Source organism: Hippopotamus amphibius, chromosome 3 (genome assembly GCF_030028045.1).
Source record: "Hippopotamus amphibius kiboko isolate mHipAmp2 chromosome 3, mHipAmp2.hap2, whole genome shotgun sequence".
Taxonomy (NCBI): domain Eukaryota; kingdom Metazoa; phylum Chordata; class Mammalia; order Artiodactyla; family Hippopotamidae; genus Hippopotamus; species Hippopotamus amphibius.
In genome coordinates, this window is record NC_080188.1 from 54778611 (window position 1) to 54803369 (window position 24759).

The window sequence follows — 24759 nt, forward strand, 5'->3', positions numbered from 1 at the left end:
ATAATAATAACAGCTACCAATTACTATACCATTACTTCATGTCAAGCATTATTGTACGCACATTACACATTATTTCACTTACTTTAGTTATGTCATTGGTCTAGAAAGTCAGAAGATACTACATTTTCACGTGCAGTCTGGAGATGCAGTACAGTCTACAGACAGGAAAGGCAAAAGAGTAGGCCGAGATCCCAAAATAGAACCAGAAGGAAACCTAAGACATTTTCTCCAGATTCATTCTTAGGGGCAAGTTCTGCCTTGTAATTTTATGGCCAGATCTCACAGCTGGAGCATCTTGTCTTGGAGCTCACCTAAACCAGGAGCATTCAGTCTGCCAGCAGCGATCAAGAGCTGAAAAGTCCTGACCAAGAACCACTGAAATGGTGTCTGAACACATGGAATGTGGAAATAGGATTTGCTGCCTCTGTGGTACATTGGGCTGGAGTTGGAATCTTTAGTTCTCGGCAGTGATTGGAGATCATGAATTGTATATGGCAGCCCTTAGAGCAGACGTGAGGTATTGTCATATTTAATACATGAGAATTAAATTCTACGTGAAAACTATGGTAATTTCCAGAATCTGAGTGATGGGTATGTTCATTACATTATCTTGTGTCATTCATAAAGGAAAAAAGAAAATTCCATGTGGGCTCCAACATGAAGTTATTTGTCTGACTTACCTGGCTCATCTCCTTTTAGATATTCTTTCTTTTTAACCCTGTCCCAGAGGATGTCTAGCCTCACAAGCACTCAAAGAAGGGCCAGGCTCTTTGGAAGGCAGAAAGGGGAACTTCCGATCCTCTCTGAGCGCAGATTCGTTCCACTGAAAAATCTTTCACAGTATATAATGAATATTGAGTATCTGGAAAACAAATATTTCTACTAATTATTTCTAAATCTATTTCTAATTAATTTTAAATATAAGCTTATGAGAAGGTTGTCTCTATAATCTGTGACCTGCAAGTGTGCCAGAGTTGCATTTCAGAAGCCAAGCAGAAAAATACTCTGGATGAAGAAAGACTAGAGCCGACTGTGTATTTTTCCCTTCAAAATATTTAGTCCAGTCTACTTGGGAAAAGCAGGTTAATAACCAGATGGAACAAACAGAAAACAATACAGTGCTGAGGTATGGAGACTGAATAACAAATCCTCCCAGTCTCTGGAAAAAGTAACTCTAAAGTAGGATGCATACCTGAACACTTCTAACTATTTCTAAGTCACATTGAAAGTTACCAGGGTTTGTTTGGGGGGCATCCACTTGAGCTAATATGATGCAAATAACAGTCCACAAGTCAATTTACTAGGAAAGAAGTTTCTCTCTAGGAGCGACAGAGTCCCATAAGAAACTGTCCCTTGGAGAGTGAAAATCTTTTTCTCCAGGGGCCATAAGGAATTGTGTAGTAAAGCACTTTTCCAAAACACTAATAGGCAGGTCATTTACACTTGGTGGTGTTTACTGTCATACACATTATGGGACAGTTTCAATTAAACAACACTGATTTATCATCATACTCAATACCTGTTTACTAAAGTGTCATGTGAGGTAAGCACAAAAGTTCATTGTTCTTAGAACCAACACAGCTATACATATTTCTTAGGCTTTCTTCTATCATGTTAAACTATATGATAGACAACAGCTTCAAATTAAGAAAGAGTCTGTGGCTTTAAAATGATATGTAATATGTTTAATGAAGGCAGCAGTTTAGAGTCTGAATTTGAACCCAGATTAATACCTCTGTTAATCTTGGTCAAGTAAGAACCTCTCTGAGCCTCAGGATACTCATCTGTAAAATGGGGATAATAATAATATTTACTTCATAGGGTTATTGGGAGGATTACGAGATGATGTAAAGTATGTGAAGATGTGTGAAGTACGTCAGATAGTGCCTGATATATAGTAAGCACCCAATAAATGACAAATGTTACTAAAATTTGGGAAAGGAAATCTTTCAAAATTACATTTACAAAGAGTTACTTTTTTACCATTCTATGAAATGAGCTAGAATCTTTAAGGAAAACTTAAAAGGAAAAGTAAGCCTGTCTATGCTTATTTAGACAAAGTTGAATAAAAGTCTATTCCTCTTTTAATGCAGTGATCTAATTAACCTTTTGCCAGTATTAAAATGACCTTGAGTTGGTCCTGTGACCTCAACTGCTTCATGTTGTTGACTTTAAACAGGCTTTTTGGGATGGTCAGAAATAGCATCTGGTGAGACGGGCAAAAGGTCAAATTCATTTACTTTGCAATAAATAGCAAATATATTTTACATTAGCTGCTTACAAATAGAAAAGAGATGAATAAAATTCATTTGTCAAAGCAAGAAGGTAGGATATTACATAAGGAATTTAAAATAAATCAAAAAATTCCAAAAAGGAGCCAACATTGATTTTTGGTCACACGCCACTTATTTTATACCAGGAAGTGATTAAATTATTCATTTTTATAAACTAAAGAAATACATTTCCAGCTAACATTAAAATGAAGTAAAGATGAATCTAATTAAACAACACTGATTTATCATCATAAACATTCCTGTCTTGGGCAGAGAAATCACTGAGCTCTATCTAGTGAAAGGGAAAAGATAAATGTAGCTTGTGAAAATGTCAGAATTGTAGAACTATATGATTTCTAAAACTCTTCCTTGTTTTTCAAATGTTTATGCTTCAAAAACCAAAAGTCTAGTGGCATCTTCCACATTATTCACAAACTCTAGGGTGAATGACTCAAAAATAGCCTATTTTATCAACAGAACAATGTTGGGGAAGTTAGTTTCAAAAGAGAATTCCAATCTGAATAATATTACATTGTTTAACAAAAACCAATACACACAACCACACCTGATTTGTGTACCTCTTATTGAAATCTTGGGGGGGGGGGGTTCAGACTATTTGTAGAGCAAGTTTCTTTCTATTCACATAACTCTAAGCTGAATTTCATTGGTATGTAATCATCATGACTCTTGATACAGCAGAAGTAGCCATATTTTTTTACTCACAAATTCCACTCATTAACTTCATGTCTATTTCTGTTTCAAAAGGACACCAAAAGGAGGGCATGAAAGCATGCAAATATACTGTTAATACATGTGCAGCCTAGAGTCTTTTTCAAAATGAAGTCAAGTTCAAACGCCTGCCTGTCCAGTACTGTTAAGAGAGATCTGTAAAGCATCTCCTTATTGGAAATATATCCAGCTTCTCTCACTTCCCTGTAATAATAGTAAGCTAGTTAGTCAATATTTGGCTTCTGTGCATAGTTACACATTATACAAAAGCACTTTATGCCTCAAGTGATCATGTAGGGCCATCACTCACCTTACATTCCTCTAAGCTCAAATGTTTACCTCTGCAGCAGGCTCATTCAGTTATCATTTATATCAGTTATCAATTACAAAATGATCATTCCAATTCCTCCATTATTAATTTTTTTATTGCCCTTCAGTTCATCCCCCATTCTTCAAGTGGTGTTTCAGAGCCCAAATCATTTCTTCCTGCAAAAAATCCAGCCATAAATGCCAACTATTTGTAGTGCATTATCATTTGTAATGTCCTAATTATTTTACATAATCAATAACATCAAGTCCCTTTTCTTGGGGACTTTCTGTTTATTTACATTTTATTCTACACACGTCAGTTTCCATCAAGAGCAAAAACCGATTTTCTTGTCCTGCATCTGCTCTCAGGACAACCTTAATTCACCATAAATCTATTTGTGTTCACTACATAGTTAGACCCAGTTGGTTATGTTGATATAATCCTGGAGCCAAACATACCCTGCTCTGCAGAATGTGTAACTTGAAATGCTATCCTGATGATGACCACGGTGACTAGAGGGGGCGTTTTATTTCATTGTTGTTATTTTTGCAGAGGTCTCTGTTTATGATGTGATGCATTTGGGCCTAAGCACATTAGCTGCATTATTCATTGGGTACATTTGTCAGAACATGCATGTGTATAAAGAACTAATGATCCATATTAAATTAATGGCGCTATAAAAAAGAAAAATACTCCATACAAGCAGCTATGTCAGAAACTACAGACTTTGATAAACCACAGAAAGGACCTAATCAGATGAAGCATTGGACTGTTCTGTCTCCAAAATTACATTTCTAGAAATGTACTTGTACACAATGTTGGTTTTATTAAAACAAATTAATTCAGTCATTAAGGAATCATAAGGCAAGTGTCTCATAAGTCAGGACCTCCAGTGTAACAAATTGATTAAATGACTGTGTAATAGTCTCTTTAAACAAATCTAGTGTAACAAGTTAATAGATCTGCTCAATTACCATGCTGGGGTGATGAGGATGTGGGCGACTCTCTCATTAAATCTGGGAGATTGTTCTTAAGAGTTTTTTTCCTTTTTGGCTCTATTTTTCCGTGAGAGCTGTGTTGTGTTTTGGATTTGAGGTTTATTTTGAGGCCTCTAGAAATTGATTGTTCTAGCGGAATTAAAAATAAAAAACTGAATTTGATGCTACTGACTTCTCTAGTGGATTTGTCATCTGCTGTTTCCCATCGGTGTTCTCTTTCTCCCTCTTTCTCTTCCTCTCCCTCCCTCCCTCCTTCTTCTCCTTGCTCGCTCTTTCTCTCCCCCACCTCCCTCCCTCCCTTCCCCCACCCCACCTCAAACCTGTGCACTGGCCGTTAGCTGAAGGGATGCAGGGCCCCCTAAACCGTCCTCGGTATTCGGAACAATAAAACAGCCAGTGCCTCTGGGATCAGGATAGAGCTTGCCCTGGTTTAGCAAAATTTACAGCAAAGAGTTCTAATCACGAAAACCGGCGGGCGCCCTGCGGGGAGGGAGGGAGAAAGGGGAGGAGCGGGCAGAGGTCACCTCTGTTTCTTCTGAGTCGGGAGTTGAAAGGAGATGTCCGTACTATTCAGCTACGGGTTGATTTCATAGAAAGTTTTTCTCCAGGCTTCTACGCGTGAGAGGGAAATTTGCCAGCGAATCCCCGGGCCTTGTTCATTTCTTCTTAATTATCCTGCAAGGAGAGAAGAACATCTCAGGAAGTACTCGAGGTGGGGGTGGGGGCTCCCGGTCTCCTTAGTGAGTACTGAGAAGTGGCCTTGGTGGGCTGGGGGCGGGCGGGGGTGGGGAGGTGGGAGGGAGGGAGGGAGGAACGAGGTGGAGGGACTGGAAGGGAGACAATGCTTTCAACCATAAATTCTACATTGACTTTTCTCTCTGGTGAATGTTGAAATCCTCGAAGCAAAAAATGGAAGTCAGATACGGAGGAGCTCTGGAAGGTTTTCCTCTCTTAACTCCGAGGATGCCCATCGCGGGCTGGTTCTGGGGTTGGGACAGGGCAGAGTAACTTCGAGCCTCTTGGCTTTTCCGAGGTGTTGATACCCAAGACACCCTCTCGCAAAGGCCCTGGGAGAAAAATCTATTACCCCACTGCCATTTTGTTAAGTGTTTGCTCCAGCGATGTGACCCTGCCACTTTATCTGTTGGTTTTTATTTTCTGAGTGCATGTTGCCCATATGTTACTCTAATAGTTGCTATAATTCTTGAGCAATGAGGCTCGTATTTTACGGGGCTGAATTAAAAAGAATGCACTTTAATAAAAACCTGAGCAATACACTAATGGCCTGACATTGATGTATTTGCATAGAGATGAATTATACGGGCCTGCTTGACACGACTTTTAATAAATGATTGAGGAGGTTATTATAAGGATGCACTTTGGTGTGTGTTAACAGGTTATCTTAGTGCATCCATAGCCAAAACTGAGAGCAATACAGTCCCGCATACAGTTGGACGGTACTTTTTGTCTTATATCTTGTGACATTTATTGGGACCGCTCCGTCCCCGTATTACCGTCGCAAACTACATTTTATTAACCATTAGTACGTTCACTGTGGATGTAATCGGGGAAATGAACAAGAAAAATGAAGGCCCCCCCTCCCCCACTCACCCCCTTCCCTATTAGCCATCAAGGTAGTCAATAATGAGCGTTTGATACCAGGAGCCCTCCGTCGGAAGTCACAGAGGGCTGGCTACGCTGAACTAGAACCCGCAGGACAAGCAGCCGCTCTCCCGGGAACAGCACAGCGAACTGCCGCTGAGCAGGGCGGGGATGAGAAACCACCAAGTGAGAAATTGTGGATGACTCAGGAGGAGTCCGCCGAGTCCGCGGGCACATGGACCATGAGGGTCTCTCTGCGCCCAGAGCTCCAAGAGCTTTGACACTCCATAGAGGAGGCACCCAAGAGGACACATTCAAATACCTGCTTGCACCAACATCCTTTTGTCCTGCTTGAATTTCTTTTCACCATGTGCGCGACCTACATAGTAAAATACGAATAAACTATAAAAAACACATATTTGTAACTGCAGGCGGCCTTGCCTTCCCTGGCGGTCTCTGGAGGAACCGCTCAAACGCGCTCTCCCGCGGGATTTCCGAGCCCGAGACGCGGGCAGCGCGCGAGGCGCAGCGCCCCATCCCTTGTGTCCACAGTGCGCCGCCGCCGCCGCGACGAGCCCTTCCACCCGCACCCAGTTGGTGCGCTGGGGTACAGGCGCGCGAGCAAACCTTTCCCTGGAGCCGGCACGGAGGGTAGAGGGAACGTCCCCACCCTGAGCCCCGTGGGAGTGAGGAGAGAACAAAGGTCGCAAGTGGGTGCGGCGGGGCGTGGGAGGCCGTGAGACGCTCTTGCCGTGCCCTTCCGCGAAGGGTACCTGCGATCTCGAAAATCCATCGCGACCGGCAGGGCCCTTCTCCCCCGGCGCCTCGCCGGGGTGCGGTGCGTCCCCGCCGCGCGACACCCGCCGCCGCGCCTTCCAGCCCCTGCCCGAACAGATGTTCTCGTCCCTGGCGGAGATTTGTTACTGATGTTCGGGACAGCTGGTGGACGGCGCTAGGAACATACCTGGTGGGAGCTGCGGGGGAGAGGGGAGAGGCAATAGTAAAGGGATAATGGACAGGGGAAGAATCAGGAGAGTGTGTGTGAGAGAGAGAGAGAGACGAAAGGAAATGTAGGTACACACGTGCGCACACACTTCTCTAAATGTATCATCTAATAGCGTTTCTTTTTAATGGTGAAGTCCAGCATGGCTGCGGTGGCCTTTACGGCTTCATCGTGATAACCAAGTAAGGAGAGAAGATGGGAAAGGCGGAAGCGAGCGCAGTGCGCCTAGGTGGTCCGTGCGGAGGAACTGGGAGCGGAGGGCCCGCCCTTGTCTACGAATTGCACAAGCCGGCGTCCACTGCCCGGGCGCTGCCCCTCCGCGACCCCGGGAGGCCCAGAAGAGGGACCTTTCCCTGGGCCGGCGGGCGGGCGGGTGGCGGCGAAGGCGCGGTGCGCCGACCACGTCAGAGGCGCAAGTGAGTCTTGGACCAAGGAGAGAGTGGTGACCAAGCTCGCGGCGCCAACCCAGGTGCGCGTGGTCGCGGCGGGCTTCGCCCGGCCTGCAGGGGGCGCGCTCGGGCTCCGGGGGGCCCAGCACGGGTCGGCATCCCCACCCGCCTGCACGGCCCGCGCCTCCTGCAGGGGGCGCGCCCAGGCCGCAGCGCCTACGCGCGGGCCTCCCAGGCTCAGCCTGCAGCCCCCAAGCTCGGGTAGAAAACTCCTAGAGGTGGAGAAGAAAGGAGCGGGCCGTGCTCGGCTCTGCCCTGGGCACCGCGGTTTTATTTCTCTGTGAAGCCGCGCTGTTAAGAGCCTGGAGGGCGATAGGGTCAGTTCTGGGCACGGAGGTATCAAAGGAAGATAGTACCGCGGCTCGGTGGTGCCTTCCCAGGGGCTTCTGGAACCCTCTCGTTCCTGCGAGAGGGAGCCCGACTGGCTGCGCACACGTGGCAATGGCAAGTGTAGCCCGAAGGTCCCCCGCAGGCCTGTGCCCAGCGTTAGGGGCCGAGGCCGCGGGGTCTCCCTTGGGCCCGGGGTCCGGGGATGGAGTCTGCCCCGGTCACAAGAGGACTGGGGCCGGGTGTCACGCGGCCAGCGTCCTGAATCCCAAACACACTTCGTTTGGCTGCCAAAGAATCTGCCAAAAAGCAGAGCCGAAACCAGAGAGCGAAACACGGTGCCTGCCACTTCCGAACTCTGTCGCGTTTCCTGGGCCTTGTCACCCCCGAAAGTAGACAACGTAGTAGCAAGAGTCTGATGATGTGTGGAGGTGAGTTCCCTGTGACCCGCTGTCCAGGGACTGGTTTTTAGCTCGATCCAAATCATGGGAGGCTGGCAGAGGAGAGAGAGCAGGAGAGGAGGGAGTCTACAAAGTAAGGAACAGCCGTATAACAGAAGGCAGCAGCCACAGGTGCCCTTTCCCACTCTAGGGGTATCTGGAGGAATCCGGAACCTGCAGCACCTGGTCCTCTGAGGGTAGACGCGCGCACTCCCTGGGAGGGTGGGATGTGCGATGCAGCTGTCCGCAGAGGCGCCGCCCTCTGGGCTTAAAGCAGTCTAAGAAGCAAATTCGAGAAGCAACCCCATTCAGTGGGCTCTCCTTGCCTGGATCCGCGGGCGCATCATCCACGCGGCGAGTACCACCATTAAACTCCTCTTACAGACACGGTCTTGCCCGCTTGTGCCCCTTTGCAGCCGTGGTCTCGAGGACCCAGAGTGTGCAGGTTACAGGGACGGGAGAGGACGCAGCTTGAGCCTGTATATAGGATTTCCCTGTGGGGAACCCCATTCAGAGCAAATAGAATGAGGCAGGCAAATAACGTTTTTTCAATTGTCTTCCCATTTAATCAAGATGAATTCCCATTTGTCTCCTTAAGACCTTTGTGATTCAAAAGGAACCTCTGCCCCCCCAAACTCAACATCTTTTGTTTTCAGGTCCTTTTTGAACTGGAAGGACTTTGGAGAGCTTCCAGCCTTCAAGCCTTCAGGGTGTCTCCTCCCTCCTCACCTGGACGAAAGTTCTGGGAGGCCTAGGCCAGGCACAGCCCCTCAGGCTTTGGGGAGATTATTTCAGCCCCTGCCTGTTGTAAGTGGGACACAGAAGGTATTCCAGACTTCTCCCTTCGGCACATTTGTCCCACTCTGGGAAATCTTTCCTCACCAGATAGGGCCTTTTTCCCCTGGGGAAGCTGAGTTCCCTCACTCTTTGTTCTTCTTACACATTTCCCATTCTTTAAGGAGAACCTCATTAGTGACAATTTGGGTAGAAGGTGGGATCTGGGAAACAGCTCCTAAAAGGAAAATGAGTTTTCTATCCAGTGGAATAGGACCAGATAAAACAGAGAGCCTGGACTTTAGCTGTGGACTGAGACCCGCAGACCAGACACCATTCCCTGGGTAAGGATCTCCCAGATTTGCAGGGAACGAAGGCACCACACAAAGGGCTTTTCTAGGCTTCCCAGGGCAGCCAGGGGACAGTGGGTGGCTGTTGCTGTAAACCAGCAATATAGAAAAAGTACTGGAGAAAAGTTGTTAAATGATGAAGCCATTACAAGTGGAAGAAATCATACCCATTTGGGAAAGTAAGGATAGGGAACTGCGGGGGTTGGGAGGCAGAGATTGCTAGTTTCATAGTTTTATTTAAGAGATCTGGGTCTTGATTTATTTATTCCTCCTCCTCCTTGGATCCTAGATTTGTTCATGATACTCATGACCCTCTCTCCAGAACAAATTTTAAAAACCTTCCCCTTGGAAATAGAAGTGGTCATTGGCTGTTAGCTTTCAATACACAGGCTAATGGGGGTGGGGAGGGGAGAGAAGAGGAGCTCCTAAATTCACTGTTCTAGGGGAAAGAAAAGGGAGTGGACTAAAGAAAACAGCTTAATTGTAACCTTGACCAACAGGTCAAGAAGTTGACTCCAAACCCGCCACCTACTTGCAGCAAGATCTCCCACAGGCTTCTCAGACCTCTCACAGCCTCCAAGGATCAGTTCACCACCAAGAGGTCTCTGAAGATGCAAAGGTCTCCACAGTGCATCCAGACTTTTCAGGTACTGAGAATAGCATGAGACAGACATGGAGGGTGGCCAAGAGAAATGCTTCCAAGTCTTAGTGAGAGAGAGAATCCTCTAACAGCAGGAAACTCCAGTTAAAACATACAGGAGTTAGATGTATTAATTTATACCTTCTCAAATTTTTGTTCCTAAGAAAATATTGCTGGAAATCTAAGTTTGGTATTGCAGACTATTCGATGGAATCAGTGACTGAAACATGCATTTCAACTGCAAAGAGTATTTTAAATGGCCAATAAGTTGTCCTCTTATTGATTTATGCATGTGCCTTAGAGAGTGACATACATCACTACAAATGATGGCTATGCTGAAGATTTTATTTTAAAGTTATTTTAAAGTAACTATGTGAACTGATAAATGAATGTATTATAATACCCTTACTCTATCTTTCATTTTGTCCAAAAAATTAAAAAATAAAAAGTCTTTACATCGAACTCACCCATTTGCCACTTAAGCTGTTTGTGCTTATCTTTACAGCAATTTGTCCGATGTTTACATATATACACAGAGTTAAATGAGACTCCTGATGGCTTGGAGATCAGTTCTCTGCCTCCAGGCTGGGAGATGAGAAAGGGTTGCATTAAAGGTCTGTCATTTTCTTTAAGACCTTCAAGAGAATGGAGAGTTCCCTGTGGCTTTGGCTTTGTTGGTGTGTGTGTGTGTGTGCATTCAAAAATTATTCCTTGAATACCCCCTATATGCCAGGCACTGTACAGTGTCCTAGGGATCCAGCAGTAAACAAGGAGAGTGTGGGCCTGTGCCCTTGCAGTTTGACTATTTTGCATCTTAGTTTTTCAAGAGGTAGTACAGTTGCAGCTCTGTCCAAACTGTCACCCCCTCTAGCCTTTGAGGCACATTCTTCCCCTGGGTGAAATAACATAGCAGTATACTATAAAGAAGGAGAAGGAGAGAAGGAAGGGGTGGGGGAAGAAGACAAAGAGGAGAAAGGGAAGGAGGGGGTAGGCAAACAGGCCGGCAGACTGTCCACTGGAAACCATCATGATCCTTCTAGGTAGAGCGTGGGTCCCCTGCCTGACAGTCACCTTACATGTGCTGAAAGCAAGGTCCCTTGAAGTCATCCACTTCTGCCTTACTCTCTATATCAGTGAGGTTAACGAGAACACACTAATTTTGTATATGCCTTTTTAGTCCCTTGTCTCTTTGCAGTTGCCTTTATCAGAATACCTAGGCTGCACTGGGATGGCTTCTTACATCAAAGGCCATGAAGCCCAAGTCTTCAACTGTATTTGCAGTTTGTACTGTTATCCTGGCACACTGACTTCTCTGCTTCTGCTGTGTTGGAAGGGGATGTGCAAAAGCAGAGTAGTCAGGCAAGGAAGAGGAGACTTCTGCCCAGCAGCTTCAGCTGGCGAGTAATGCCCAAGTTCACTCTGGAAGGAGCAAGGTCTACAGCAGCTTTCCTCTTAATCAAGAGCCAGCTCTCCCGGCTTTGGGGGACCTTCCTTTATTTTTCTAAGGATTGCTGCCTCCCTTCCTTCCTTCATCCCAAGTAGCCAACAGCAGCTTCAGTGCCTATCACTTATGCCCTCTCTCTCCTGCCTTCTTGCCACCTTGACTCTCTTGGAAACAGAGTCCTGTCCCCAGTTCTCAAAGGAAAGATAAAGGGGGATTCCAAATCCTCAATCCTAACTCACAGCTCAGGGTCCCTTCTCTCCTTTTTACCTTTTTTTTTCTTTCCTTGAGCTTTTCTCCCCCTAAAGAAAAGTTTGCCCTGCATCCAACCAGCCAGAGGAAAGATGGAAGTGTGTCTGTGGCCATGTTCTATGGTGAAATAAATCATACTGGCCTGTGAAGCCAGATCCAAGTTCTCCCGATGGCTGAGCTTCCTTCATGGGAAACAGCAGTGTGACACAATTAGCCCAACCGTACATCCACATTACAGGATACAAACATCACCTCTTACATTTACTTATGTGCTACTTTATATCTTTAAAGCCATTTTGCTTCTGAGTTTCACAACTTTGTGAGGCAGTAATTATTATTAAGACAATTTTATGGATAAGGAAACAGAAGCTTACCAAAGCTAAGTGACTTTTCTGGGTTCAAGTTATCAGCAAGAAATAGAAACCAGCACTAGGGCTCAAGTTTTTTGACCCTGATAATGTTATCCAGTGCTTCTTTCACACCACATGGGGTCATTTTCAAATGAGTTTAAGTAATCATAAAAGATGCCTTCCTCCAGAGTCTTTACCTTCAAAACACTGTTCTTTATCTTAGAGACAGGCCCATTAGATACTGTATTAGTTATCTATGCCATGTAACAAATTACCCCCAGATGTAATGACTTAAAACAATAAACCTTGATTATCTCACACAGTTGCTGTAGGTCAGGAATCCTGGAGAGCTTAGACGGGTGATTCTGCCTCAGAGCGTCTCATAAGGTTGCAGTCAACGTGTTGGCCAGGGCTACAGTCATGTGAAGGCTTGTATAGGGCTGGAGGATCTGCTTCCAGGATTCACTTACATTCCTTGCAAAGTAGGACTGATAGTTGGCAGAAGCCTCAGCTTCTCACCAAACAGACCTCCCTGTAGGACTGCTTGAGTGTTCTCATAACATGGCAGGTGACTTCCCCCAGAGGGAGTGATCCAGAGAAAGAGCAAGGAAGAAGCCACAGGGCCATTTGTGACCCAGCCACACACCATCACTCTTGGGGCACTCTTTGCATTAGCGTCACTAAATACAGCCAGACTCAGGAAGAGGGCCTTTAGGCTCCATCCTTTAAAGGAAGGAATATCAAGGAATTTTTAGAAATATTTGAAAACCACCATAGGTAATTAGGCTTTGAGTGTCACAGAATAGAAAATATCCCTTGCTCCTATTTCTCTCTTCACTATCGCTTTTCATAACCTTTCTTTGGTTGAATAGTTATCCTATACAAAATGGCAGGGCTGAGCTGGGAGTGACCTGAGACTGGGCCTTTCGTGATGAGGGTGATGGCTAAGACTTCCATAGCTCACTAGGCCAGGCACTGTATGAAGAACTTCATATATATTAATTCACTTAATTCTCCCAATAACACTATGAAATAGGTACAATTATCACCTCCATTTTACAGATGAAAAGACCGAGGCACAGAGAGATAGAGTCATTTGACCACAGCCAGTGAGCGCTATAGACCAGAAGATCTGGCTCCGCAGTCCTGATCTCAGCCACTATGTGCGCTCCTGATGGTGGCAAAGATAAGAGATTTCCCAGATTCTCTTATTCACTTGGGGCCATTTGTCTAATTTGGAAAATTAGACAAATCTAGATAGCCCAGGTGAAGAGCACAGAGAGGGAAGAAGAAAAATCCAGGGTTAAAAAAAAGTTTACAGAATTCTTTTTAAGAGCTGAGCCATAGCATCAAGCACAAGGGTCCAAGGTGCGGGTGAGGACTTGAGGAGCTGCTCCAAATCGGGGATCCACATACAGGGCTCAGATTGGAGGCATGAAAACTGGTTGGATGCCTTTGTTTGAAGGTGATCAGACCATCTGCTAAAAACTAAATTAACGGATTTTCAGCAGCCTTGCTTTTCTGTGGTCTGTACAAGCAGATAGATCCCAAACAACATACTGATGAATTACAGTTTTTTCAGAACTTATGGACCTTCAGAATATTTTTTAGAAATAAAATTATATTGTAGAAGTGTGCTGGTCTTCTTTCTCAACTTGACATCTCTGTCTCCCTTGTAATAACTGGGTATATAAGGTAATTATATCTCAAGATTTCCTTTAGCTTTGCCAAGGTAGCCACAGGCAGTAACATTAGGGAGGTGGTATAATAATATGCACACATTTAAATTGTGTGCTAAAAACTCTTTCTTTCCCTATAATGAGGAAGGGATTCACCTTCAAATGTATCTTCATCCAAACTAGCCCTTATTATTCAAAGTATACTGAAATAGAAGCCCTGGATGAGCTTCTGCTTCAGAATTCTCACCAGGCTCCAGTAGATACTAACCCCCAAAGAGGCATTATGCTCTCCTTTTGCCAAGTGTGGTATTCAGTGGAAATATCTGGCCCAGGCCAGAAAATAAATGATGCATATCTAGACATTTCATCTTTGAGGTGAATGATCTGTTGGATTAAAGAAGACTGGAATGTGAACTGAAGCTATCAGATAAACATTTCAGTTTGTGGAATAACCCCCAAGCCAATCTATGGAATGCTGAAGGCTAAAATTCAGGAAAATATCCCAGCCTTTTTGTCACCCCACTCACACCATCACTCTCCTCCCCAGTCAAGCTTTACATTGATAGATGTGGGGTTTGCATTATTGTGATTTCTGCAGATCTTAAAAAGGGCTACATTAGGGACAATATTTCTCTGTGAGGCTGGAGTCTAAATGCTGCAGAACAAAATACACACTTTCCTGTCAAAAAAAGGAAGTGTAGTGAGGAGCTGGCTTTTTTTAAAAAAGTCACACTGAGGAAAGGAGAAGAATACTTTTTGTATGTATCTGTCTGTGTGGTAAGAGGGAGGAAATCTGCTCAGATTAGCTTAAAATAGAGTTTCTAGATGAAATTTGCTGCTTACCTCTGTTGTTATTACACAACCCTGTTGTCAATCATTGACAAAAGAGTCACTGTCTCTTTTAAACTATTCAGTGCTAGGAGTTCCCTAGTGGAATTTCACCTCTGTGTGTGTGTGTGTGTGTGTGTGTGCGTGTGTGTGTGTGTACACATGCATCCTAACGACCAATTTAAAGGACAAGGCGGTGTAGATCAACCCAAGCTGATGCTGGTCTAATAACACACTCATGTACATGACATTAGGCTCCAGAAGTTTTCAAAGGCACCCTCAGACTCTGTTGCCTAACACTGTACTTCCAAGAAGAGCTGGCCTCCAGTCCAGATAGTCTGCACACTGAGTGGTGAGGAGTGCACGTCTTTCCAGAGGAGAATGAACCAGTTTTGGTTCCTCCTCTTCTCACTGTCTCCCAAGTAGAGAAAGGAAAAGTGGATTACAGAGCTCACAAGCTTGGGAAGCCGCTCAATAAACCACAACTTCTGGGAAAGAAGGTGTAGAGCTTTAAGTTACAGAATCTTCTGAATGTGAACCAAAGAGAAAGCTAATCAATTAGAACTGAGCTTGGAATGCAGGGACTGAGTAAATAACTGTGTAGGAGCCTCAAATTGTGAACCCTACTGGGACATCTGAGAAACACGAACAGGGCCCTTTCCTTCTACTGTGTATCCCTCACCCAACCTCACTGGCTTTTCCTTTACAGGAAAAGACACACACACAGTATAAAACAAAAATGAAAAAGCAGTTTTACCTTCCTTTCACCACATACACAAAACCCTTGTTTTTCTCATTTTGTTTTCCATGTTGACACTTTGTTACCTTTGTAAGCATTTTCAAAATCAGAGGTCAAGTTGGGGGGGGGTGTGGGTGAAATGAGTGAAGGTGGTCAAAAGGTAGAAAACATCTGGGGATATAATGTACAGCCTGGTGGCTATAGTTGACAATACTGTATTGTATATTTAAAAGTTACTAACAGATTAGATCTTAAAAGTTTTCATCCTAAGGAAAAAAATTGTAACTATGTGAGGTGATGGATATTAACTAGATTTATTATGGTGATCATTTTGCAATATATATGTATATCAAATCATTATATTGTATACCTTAAACTTACACAATATTGTCAATTATATCTTAATAAAACTGGGGAAATTGTTAAAATAAAAGCTGTGGTGTATCAGGTCACTTTTTGTTTTTAAATCATGACCCCTTTAGCTGTAATGACTGATTGGCAGGCTTAATCAGATGCTTATGACTGGTTAATGTCATAAAATTTTTGAGCCATGTTGAAAAATAACTCATTCCCCCTGCTTGAACTGTAGAGTGTTTCCTCTGCTTCCCCACCATGCTAACTCTTAGGAAAAACATTCCTGTTGTGCATATATGGAACTAAACCAAACCAACCAGGAAAAAGGACACCTAAGTAAGGTGCCCCCCACCCACTTCTCCCTCACTCCCAGTTTTATGGGGCCAGTTGCAACGGGTGGCCAGCTGGAATCCTGGGTGGAAATAAATTAACTGGAAACTCCAGTCACTGCTGCAGGCCCCTGGAATAAAGGAACGAATGCCAGTGCAGCATGGCCCCAGAGCCCACCTCTGACTGCTGCCCACACAACTCAGAGCACTTCCATGCTCAGGCTGGCAGGCATGCAGATTCTGTCTACCCTTGGCATATTTGCCTGTAGGATGGAGGCCAGGCCACAAGCTTTCACACTGCTCGGATGGTCCAAACGTAAAAGAGCTCAAAAAGAATGCTTCCTAAAGGTACTGGAAGAGGTGTCTTTCCACATATCTAACTCAATAAATACAATAACCCTTTTGAATTCTAGAGAAAAAGCATCAATCTTAGTTCCAAGCTTTCTATGAGTGATGCTACTATATTACTACTACTACTACTAGTATAGTAGCAATTTTTATTATATTTCAGGAATAGCATTTCTAATTATCTTGTGGATTTCTGCTTTCTTTTCTCAGGAAGAAGGAATAAATACAAAGTTGCTTGGCTCTTCAAGACAGAAGAGGGATGGTAAAGGTAAGAATAAGTAAATAAAGTAGGAGACTTTCATTTGTTGCAAAATAACAAATAATAAAGTGGTGCTTTAGGATAACAGACTTGCCCCACCTCCAGGTTCTTTCATAAAGAGAAAAATGAGCGAGAGAGAGGGAAAGAAAGAAGGAAAGAAGGGAGGGAGGGAAGGAGGAAGGGAGGGAGGGAGGGGAAAAGAAAGATCTTATTGTTTACAGCTAGGATTTAAATTACATCACCCCAGCACAGCAAAGCCTCTTTTGAAATAGCTGCCTCTTTATAGGAAACACACCTTAGTCTTGCTAAGGACACAGAATTTCAAAAGTTTAAAACTTATTGAGAACTTCACAAACTAGATAAAAGAAATAGGGCACATTTGCTTCCTTTCTTTCCATTAAATCATGCCATCAGGAATGTATTCTACAATAACTTCCTTCAGGCATCTTCATTCCCAGTTTTCACTTTTTTTTAAATTTTTATTTTCAAGGGAACAAAACAGACCCACACTTTCTTTACCTAACAGTAGCCTGAAGAATCTACTGAATTATATTGATTTTTCTCCCTTTGAACACAAGCTCATTAACCTGAAACCCTAAGGGGATAACTATATTTCACTGAGCCTATAACTGAGTGTCTGAAAACAAAAAGATCCCAGGACAGTGATATAGCTCTCTCCCTGGGATTCCCAATTTTTTTTTCAAAGTCAGCTGCAGAAGCTATGACATTGCTTCCTTAATCCTAGAGAGTTTCATATCAGTTAGAAGCAGCTTTCTTTAAATGTATCCTTCTTTATTATAATGTTCAGCGAAATCAGAGTTCCCAGCTTTCCACCAACTTCTGTATTCTTATAAGCTACTGGGGAGAAAATGTTAGCATCAAACAGCAGTGCTGTGCTGACAGCAAGCTCCACTACCTCCTCTCAGCTAAGTGAGCTAAGGCTGAGTTGAGAAGCTGTCTTGGATATATGGAAATGAAGTCTCCCCCAAAATCCCCAGGGACTTCCTTGCAAAGGAAAAAGCGATCAGGAAAAAATTAGACAACACAGACAGCAGAGGCAGCCTGCTACCAAAGTCTCTCCAAGAAGCCCAATGAGTGGGGCTGCATTTATCTTCCCAATCCAGGAGAATGAGAGATGTGACCCCACCCTTCCAAAATAATAACAATAATGATGATGTAACAGCTATTTTACCCAAGAAACCAACATAAAGTGCTTGTGGTCTTGACTTTTATTTGATATCTCTGATGAGATCAAATGATCTGTATACCCTTTCATTCAAGGCAAGAGACGTCTTCAGACTGTTTTTTAATTTGATTTATCCTTTGAAACAGAAAGTGCATTACATTTAATTGGTCTTGCAAAGGGGGTTTTCTTCTCTTTACAAACCGAATTCCTTATATAAATTAATAAAAGTTAAAGATGCTAATATATCACCGTTATTAGCTTAAAAAAGAAAACAATTTACATAGTCTATAGTATTCTTATGATACAAAACACTTCAAATTCAATTACAGCAACTAAATGGATTTTTATGTTTCTGACCCAGAGCAGTTGTAACAATTCCCACCATCTACTTTAACACGCATTTTTATCAGAAAGGAATTAAATTAAATACAAGCTATTGTAGCCCCTCCCTCCCCAACACTTTCTTTAAATCACTAATAAATAGCAACAAACGACTGTGCAATTTCAGAGAGAAACAGAGAGGCAGGTCTGAGGCCTTCCCTGGTTCCAAATGTTCTACTTCAAGTCCTGGAGGCGGGAGCCGGGTGCGGAGCCAGGGGTGGTAAGGGAAGAGCAAGAAGGGATGAAGGGGAAAATGGGATTGAACAAATCCACACCCGGGAGGGGGGCGAGAGGAGGGGGAGGGGGAGAACATTCTTCTCTACGCTTCTCCAATTAAGTTCAAAATAAAAAGGAAACGTGGTTTGAATAGCTCTTAAAAGGGTAAGGGTAGCAGGAACAAGGAGGTCCATCTTTTTATACCAAATTCAAAAAAGCATTTTACATTTTAAATATTCACAATAAAGTAACTTCTAGTCAGTGTGACTCACGATTTATTTACAAAGAGCCTTCAACAGGTCCCTTTAGTCGGCACAGCAGTTTGTGGGGGAGAAACGCCCCTCTTCCCATCTGTGGCGGCCGCCCGCCCGCGTGGCTTCTAGGTCCCCCGCGCGGTGGGTGTCTGCGGGTCCAGAGCCCTCTCAGCGCCCCCGCCCCGGCCAGCCGGCCGCGAGGCGAAGGCGGGAGCGTGGGAGGGGGGAGGGACGGAAGGGGAGACGCGGCCAGGACACCCAGAGGGGCTTGGAGGGTGGTCCAGCTGCGGCGTCAGCTAAGCTATTCTTGCGACGTATTTCGTGGTCTTCTCTGCCTTCTGACCGTCCTCCAAGTCTCTCTCCCCCGCCCCGCTCAACTTCTAGGTTAAAAAAATAGATATGTACATCTTAGAAAATAGCAAAGGGCCCCTGCAGGCGGGGCCGTGTCCTCCGGGCCCCGAGGGGCGGGAAGACGGGACGCGCGGTCCCCGCGGTCCCCGCGGTGTAGCCGGAGGCCGGGCGGGCGGCGGGCGCTCAGGACGAGCTCTCGTTCTCGGACGCGTGCAGCAGGAGGCCGCCGCCGCCGCCGCCGCTGGACTTGTGCTTCTTCAGCAACTGTGTGATTTTCTCGTCGTCCGAGTTGGGGTCCAGGGGCTTGTTGTAGTCGTCGTCCTCCTCCTCGTTCTCCGAGGCCCCTTTCAGCCGCTCGGTCTCCGAGTCCTGCTTCTTCTTGGCCGTGGCCATCTCGGCTGCGTGCTTCTTCCTCCACTTGGTCCGGCGGTTCTGGAACCAAACCTGGGGGCCGAGAAAGCGGAGACGAGGGGAGACAGGGGCGGAAGGAACTGAAGGTGAGCGGAGCCAGGCGATGCCTCCTCTCTCACATCCCGCAGTCGCTCCTGCGGGCCCCTAAAGGCAGGACACCCTCCCTCAGAGCCCTCCCTTGTCTGGGCCGTCAAAGTGGTCTCCACCGCCCCAGTTTCCTCTGAGTATCGGGCACCAAAAACTGACTGCCGTTGCCATGGTGATGGTAACACAAGAGTATTGAGGTTGTCAGTGAGCGATTTCGCAGAAGAGGAAAAAACTTGGAAACTTAAAATGAGTTTCCCTAAAAGAGCTCGCTTGCCTACTTTCTAGTTTGTGGTAGAAACTTTTCCCCTTCGTAAAGTTGCCTCATAATCATTGCGATTCTATTCATTTTTAACTTTCTTAGATTAAGGTATTTCGAACAATATGAAGCGTACTTGCTTTTTAGTGTGATTTGTGGGAGAAAACACAGCGTTTACCCCAATTACCTCTGTTCTTTTTGCTTTTGGGTATTTGTCTGTCTCACTTATTTCAGGTCTGAATACACACAAGCATGGTAGGTAAACACTCCGCTCCCCATTTACACTTGTAATGTATGATGTAAAGTTTTAAAAATTCTGCTAAAACAGAAACCTCAAATCAGTAATAATAACCAACATAAGTACATGAAAATATTTAATATTTAAAAGTTGAACTCATCATAGTAGTTTGTGCCTCTCTTTCTCTGTTTCTCTGGTTTAATGTTCATAAAACCAAAGTCAAAGCAAGAATTTTCATCAGCTATTTTTTAAAAGTGAAATTTTGCCAATCACATTACTTCCCACTCTTAGCATGCCTAGTCTTTCAAATATTAATATTGTCCCTCCCTAAGACATTCATTTTTATACAAATATTTTAAGCCTATCATATTTGCCATTGTTTTTGATACACATATTTTAACCTAAAGCATCAGCAATAGCAACCAATTTCCCAAACATATTGAATTATCCTCTCTTTAGGCTTCTTATCCATTTTCTCATCTGTTATGTATTTATCTAGAGAATCAGAATTGTTAAGAAAGTGATTTTTAGTTTCTTTATACAGCTATAATAATTCACTTCTAGCCACGCAGACATATTTATGGTGACAGATGAAGACCTCCAGATTACTGTGGTAGGCTCTGTACCAACCACTGCAAAAATAATTTTAACTGTGATGGTACTCTAATGGTCACATACAAAATCACTCCTGAAATGCATTTTATGATGCTTGTCCAGGGGGAAATACTGTCTAACCAGCAGACATGGCTAATGTTATCCCTACTTAATTTTAGAAGCAACAATATAACTAATGGAAACAGACTTACACACACACACACCAAAATATATCTGTCGATAGATAGATAGATAGATAGATAGATAGATAGATAGATAGATAAAATAAACTGAAGAAGAGGAACAAAAGAGAATACTGGAAATATAGCAAACCACTAGATTTAAAGTACCTAGCTGTTTCAATCCCTTGATTTTTCAGGGAAAGATTTCTCCAATTTGATTCCCTCAATTATAAGGTAAGTGACATTTTAATTATAAATTGTTGTCATAAACAGTAAAACATCTTACATCTATTGATAAACTTATATTTCATAATACAGTAATGATCTTGTCAATGCATTTGGAAAATTACTATTCCAAAGTGACTGCCTTCAGGTAAGCTAAAAGCAGATGCATCCATGCTAAATGGTGAGATATTGTGGATTTATTGGGTTATTTTAACCTGCAAGTTAATACAGTAACACTATAATGCTGATCTACATTAGGAAATTATGTAACTAGTGGAGCCTGAATTGACAAACAAAAGCTTGAATATCCTTACAAATAGAATAAATAGAAGCTATCTAGCTGGCCTGATCTATTCTCAGGACTGATGTTTCCGTAATGCTTTTATTCTCTAATAATGGCGAGTTCCCCCAGCACATGCTGCTATCTAGATTAACCTAATTTCAAAGGCGGGGGCTTGATTCTTTTTGTTCATCAATAGTTTGCCCGCCCGCAAGACCCCAGAGCCTTTGTAACCTCCACCTCCACCCCCTTCGCTGATCTCATCTCTCCCCAGGCTCCTCAGACCCGCACCCCACGGCGGCTGTTTGTTAGTTTGGGGGGGGGTGTGGGTGTGTGTGCGTGTACACGGGCGCGAGTGACGTACATGGTGGAGCTATCCCTCGAGGTCTGCAAGGTCCACTCACCTTGACCTGACTCTCCGTCATCCCCAATGAATAGGCCAAGCGAGCCCTCTCGGGCCCCGCCAAGTATTTCGTTTGTTCGAAAGTCTTCTCCAAGGCGAAGATCTGCTGGCCCGAGAACGTGGGTCTCGTGTGTTTCCTCTTCCCGTCTTTGTCCAACAAAATGGATCCTTGATCTGTGAGAACGAATAAAAAAGGAAGGGGGAAAACAATCAGTTACTAGCGGCTCCACTGAGAAGAAACGAACTCCAGAAACAATGTTGTGGTGGGAAAGAAAAGTGTATTCCGCGGCAGGCACGGGAAGTGCCGTGGCGCTTGCAGTCCCACTGCGCTTCTCCCTTTGCCTTTTTACACCCACCTGTTTTTCTTTTTAGAAGCGCGTGTGTTTGGAGCCGCAGTAAATAACCTTGTGCCCAACAGCGACGTCCAACAGAGAGACCTCATTGCTAAAGTTTGCCGAGGCCTCAGTAAATTGAGGCGGGGGTGGGGGGTAGCCCCTCTGGCTGCCTAGTCTAGTTGGGGTTCGCTCGGTCCCGGCCCCGGGGCCTTTGCATGGGGATGACTAGTTTTGTTCCTTGGACGCTTTCCTAACCTGTGCCCGCGCAACAAAGGGCGCCTTGTTTTTGGAACACAAGAGAGCTAAATCGCCCCCAAGTCTAACGCCGCTGCGGCCGAGGGGGCAGGGGCACCGCCTTTGTTGGCGGTCCCTACGTGGCCATCTAAACGAATACAATAGCGTCTCCCCGACACCCTCACCCGCCCCGGCCGCCCTCTGTCCCAAGGCTTCCCAAGGGAGTCTCCACTTGGCTCCCCCAACTTCCCTCAGTTACTGCCGCTCAGCCACATGGAAGAGATTCGGAGACAGAAGAAACTTAGGGCACTCGGTCAAAAGCAAAGAACAGAGCGAGAAAAGGACCGGGGACTGGGCCCTGAATGCCACCTGGGAGGATGGGAGCTTCCGCGGAGCACTGGCCAACTACCTAGAAGATTAGAGTGATCCTGGGATAACTCATTTGGTTTCAAGCAAGATCTTTGTGGGATGTTGCATTTCCCCCCGTCCTTGTCCTGTCACCTCGTTCTTCCTCCGGTTCTTTCTCCTATTAGGATGTTGAGAGCCACGATGACCCTTCAATATGTGCCGGCCGTGGAAAAACGAGAACCCAGCGGTGGGGAGCGGCCCGAAGTGGCGCTCACAGTCCTCCACGGGCCGCGGACCTGTCTTCAGAGGCTCACCTGGGCTGAGTGTACTCAGGGGACCGAGGGGCCTGAGGCGACGAGGTGAGGTGGGGACACCCTGGACCAAGAAGTACATGCAAACACATGCGTATCTGCATAGGGCTGTGGAGGGCTCGCCGCTGCCGGTCCTATGAGAGGAGGCCAGTTAGCTTGGCGAAGGTCGAGTGAGACTTTGGCCTGGGACACTGGAAAGTTGGGGTGCGGGCTGGGGTGCAGTAGTCTCCTGCCCTCCCCACGTCTTTAACCCAGGAGGGGCCTGCGGTTCCGGCCAGGCTGTTTCCGGAGCCGCCAGGGCCGGGGATGAGACACGCCCCGCACCACGTTGTGTTCCACGGAGACGCATGCACACCCGTTCCGCGAGGCGTGCCCAAGACTTGGGGAGAGGGGGGCACTTGGACGCAACCATGGAGCTCAGGAAAGCGAGAATCCCTCGCTGAACGCCCTGGCCCAACCTAACTCATGCGATTCTGGAGTTGCCCAACTACTCGGCAGGCAAGAGGATGAACCGACCCGCATGCAACCAGGGGCCATAAGAGAGCGGGCAGAACAAGCACAACTGGGCGCAGTCGATTGTACTCACGAGGGGTGCAGGCCAGGCGTGCGTCCCTCCAGGGTGGGCTCTGCATCACTCCTGGCCAGAAGATAGGCGTTCGGCCGGGCAGCTCGGCTAGCGGCTTGGGGTACCGACCCACGGCGGCCACGGCCGCGGCGCTGGGGCTGAAGTAGAGCCCGGGCGGCGGCGGCGGCGGGCTCAGGCTGCTGAAACGGGGTAGGCCGGCCAGCAGCCCCGCTGGGGATGAGGCGGCGGCGGCAGCGGCCGCAGCTGCGGCCGCGGCGGCCGAAGCGGAGGAAGCGGAGGTGGACGAGGAAGAGGAGGAGGAGGAGCCGGAGGGCGAAGCGGAGGGCAGGGCGGCCCCTGAGGCCACGGGCATGGAGGGCCGGCTCAGGATGTCGTTGATGCCGTGTGGGGTGGCGGCCGAGAGCTGCTGTGGGGGGCTGCCCAGGGACGAGAGCCCCCCCGCGGCCGGGGGCTTCAGGCTGCCGGGGTTGTGGGCGCCCAGAGGCGGGGAAGGCGACGAGGAGGAGGACGAGGAGGACGAGGAGGAGGGGGGGCCGGTGGGCAGCGGGGGGTACGCGGCGGGGTACAGCGGGGTCTTCATTTCTGCCATGCTGTGCAGGGCGGCCAGGGGCGGGCTGCTGAGCAGGAACGCGCTCTGCCGGGTGCCCTCCATCGCCCCCACCGCTAACATCCCACGATCAGGCCGGAGCCCGCGGTCACGCAGCGAGGGCGCCGGCCGGTGCCCCCGAAGGGGCTCAGGAGAAGGAGAAGCGCAGAAGGCGCGAGCGAGGATTCGCTCCGCGCACCAGGAGGCGATCTGCCAACTGGGCCAAGAATGCCGCCGCCGAGAGTTGCTCTCGGAACTGCGCAGCAGAAATGTCCAAACACACCAGTCTTGAGAGGCGGTGGCTCGCCGAGACCAGCGAGCGTCCCGGTGGTTTTGGCTGTCCTTTCCCTCCTGAAGTCCTGAATTCAATCTCGGGCTCTTCTCTCTTCCTCACTTTCCCCTCGCCGCTCAAAGTGCGCTACTTCTCATCTTCTCCCCCTTGGAAACAAGCAAAACAAAACCCCAGCCGGCCCCCAGAGAGCTTGTAACAAAGTTAAGAGTCACCGAATCTCCGCTTTGATGTGGGAGAGTGGAGGCTGGCTCGCTTTCTTTGGGGAGGTTCAAAGGACGCCGGGTTCCGCCTGATGAGCTCCTCCGATCTTACTCGGATGCCCTGCGCTTTAGGCCACGAGGCTGATTCGCACTCGGCGCTCGGAGCGCGCAGGGGAGAGCGCATCCAGCCCGCGGGCGGGTCTGGCCTCTGGGCGGGCTCCCTCCGCCGGCGCTGCCCGAGGCTTCTGCGCCAGGAAGGGCAGTGCCACCAATCCCCGCGGCTCCGGGATTCGGCGCGCCGACCTGCCTTCCCCTCTGGGCCACAGGGC

At 46.5% G+C, this 24759-nt stretch overlaps 1 protein-coding gene across 1 annotated transcript; it reads right to left on the reverse strand.

The window, feature by feature from the left end:
* Positions 1-18965: 18965 nt before the first annotated feature.
* Positions 18966-24116, reverse strand: NKX6-1 (NK6 homeobox 1). Its single transcript, XM_057727967.1, has 3 exons — positions 23353-24116; positions 21540-21712; positions 18966-19306 (listed from the first exon to the last, which is right to left on the reverse strand). Exons 1-3 carry the CDS (start codon positions 24020-24022, stop codon positions 19046-19048), a joined length of 1104 nt encoding a protein of 367 aa, XP_057583950.1. The 5' UTR covers positions 24023-24116; the 3' UTR covers positions 18966-19045.
* Between the last annotated feature and the right edge of the window lie 643 nt (positions 24117-24759).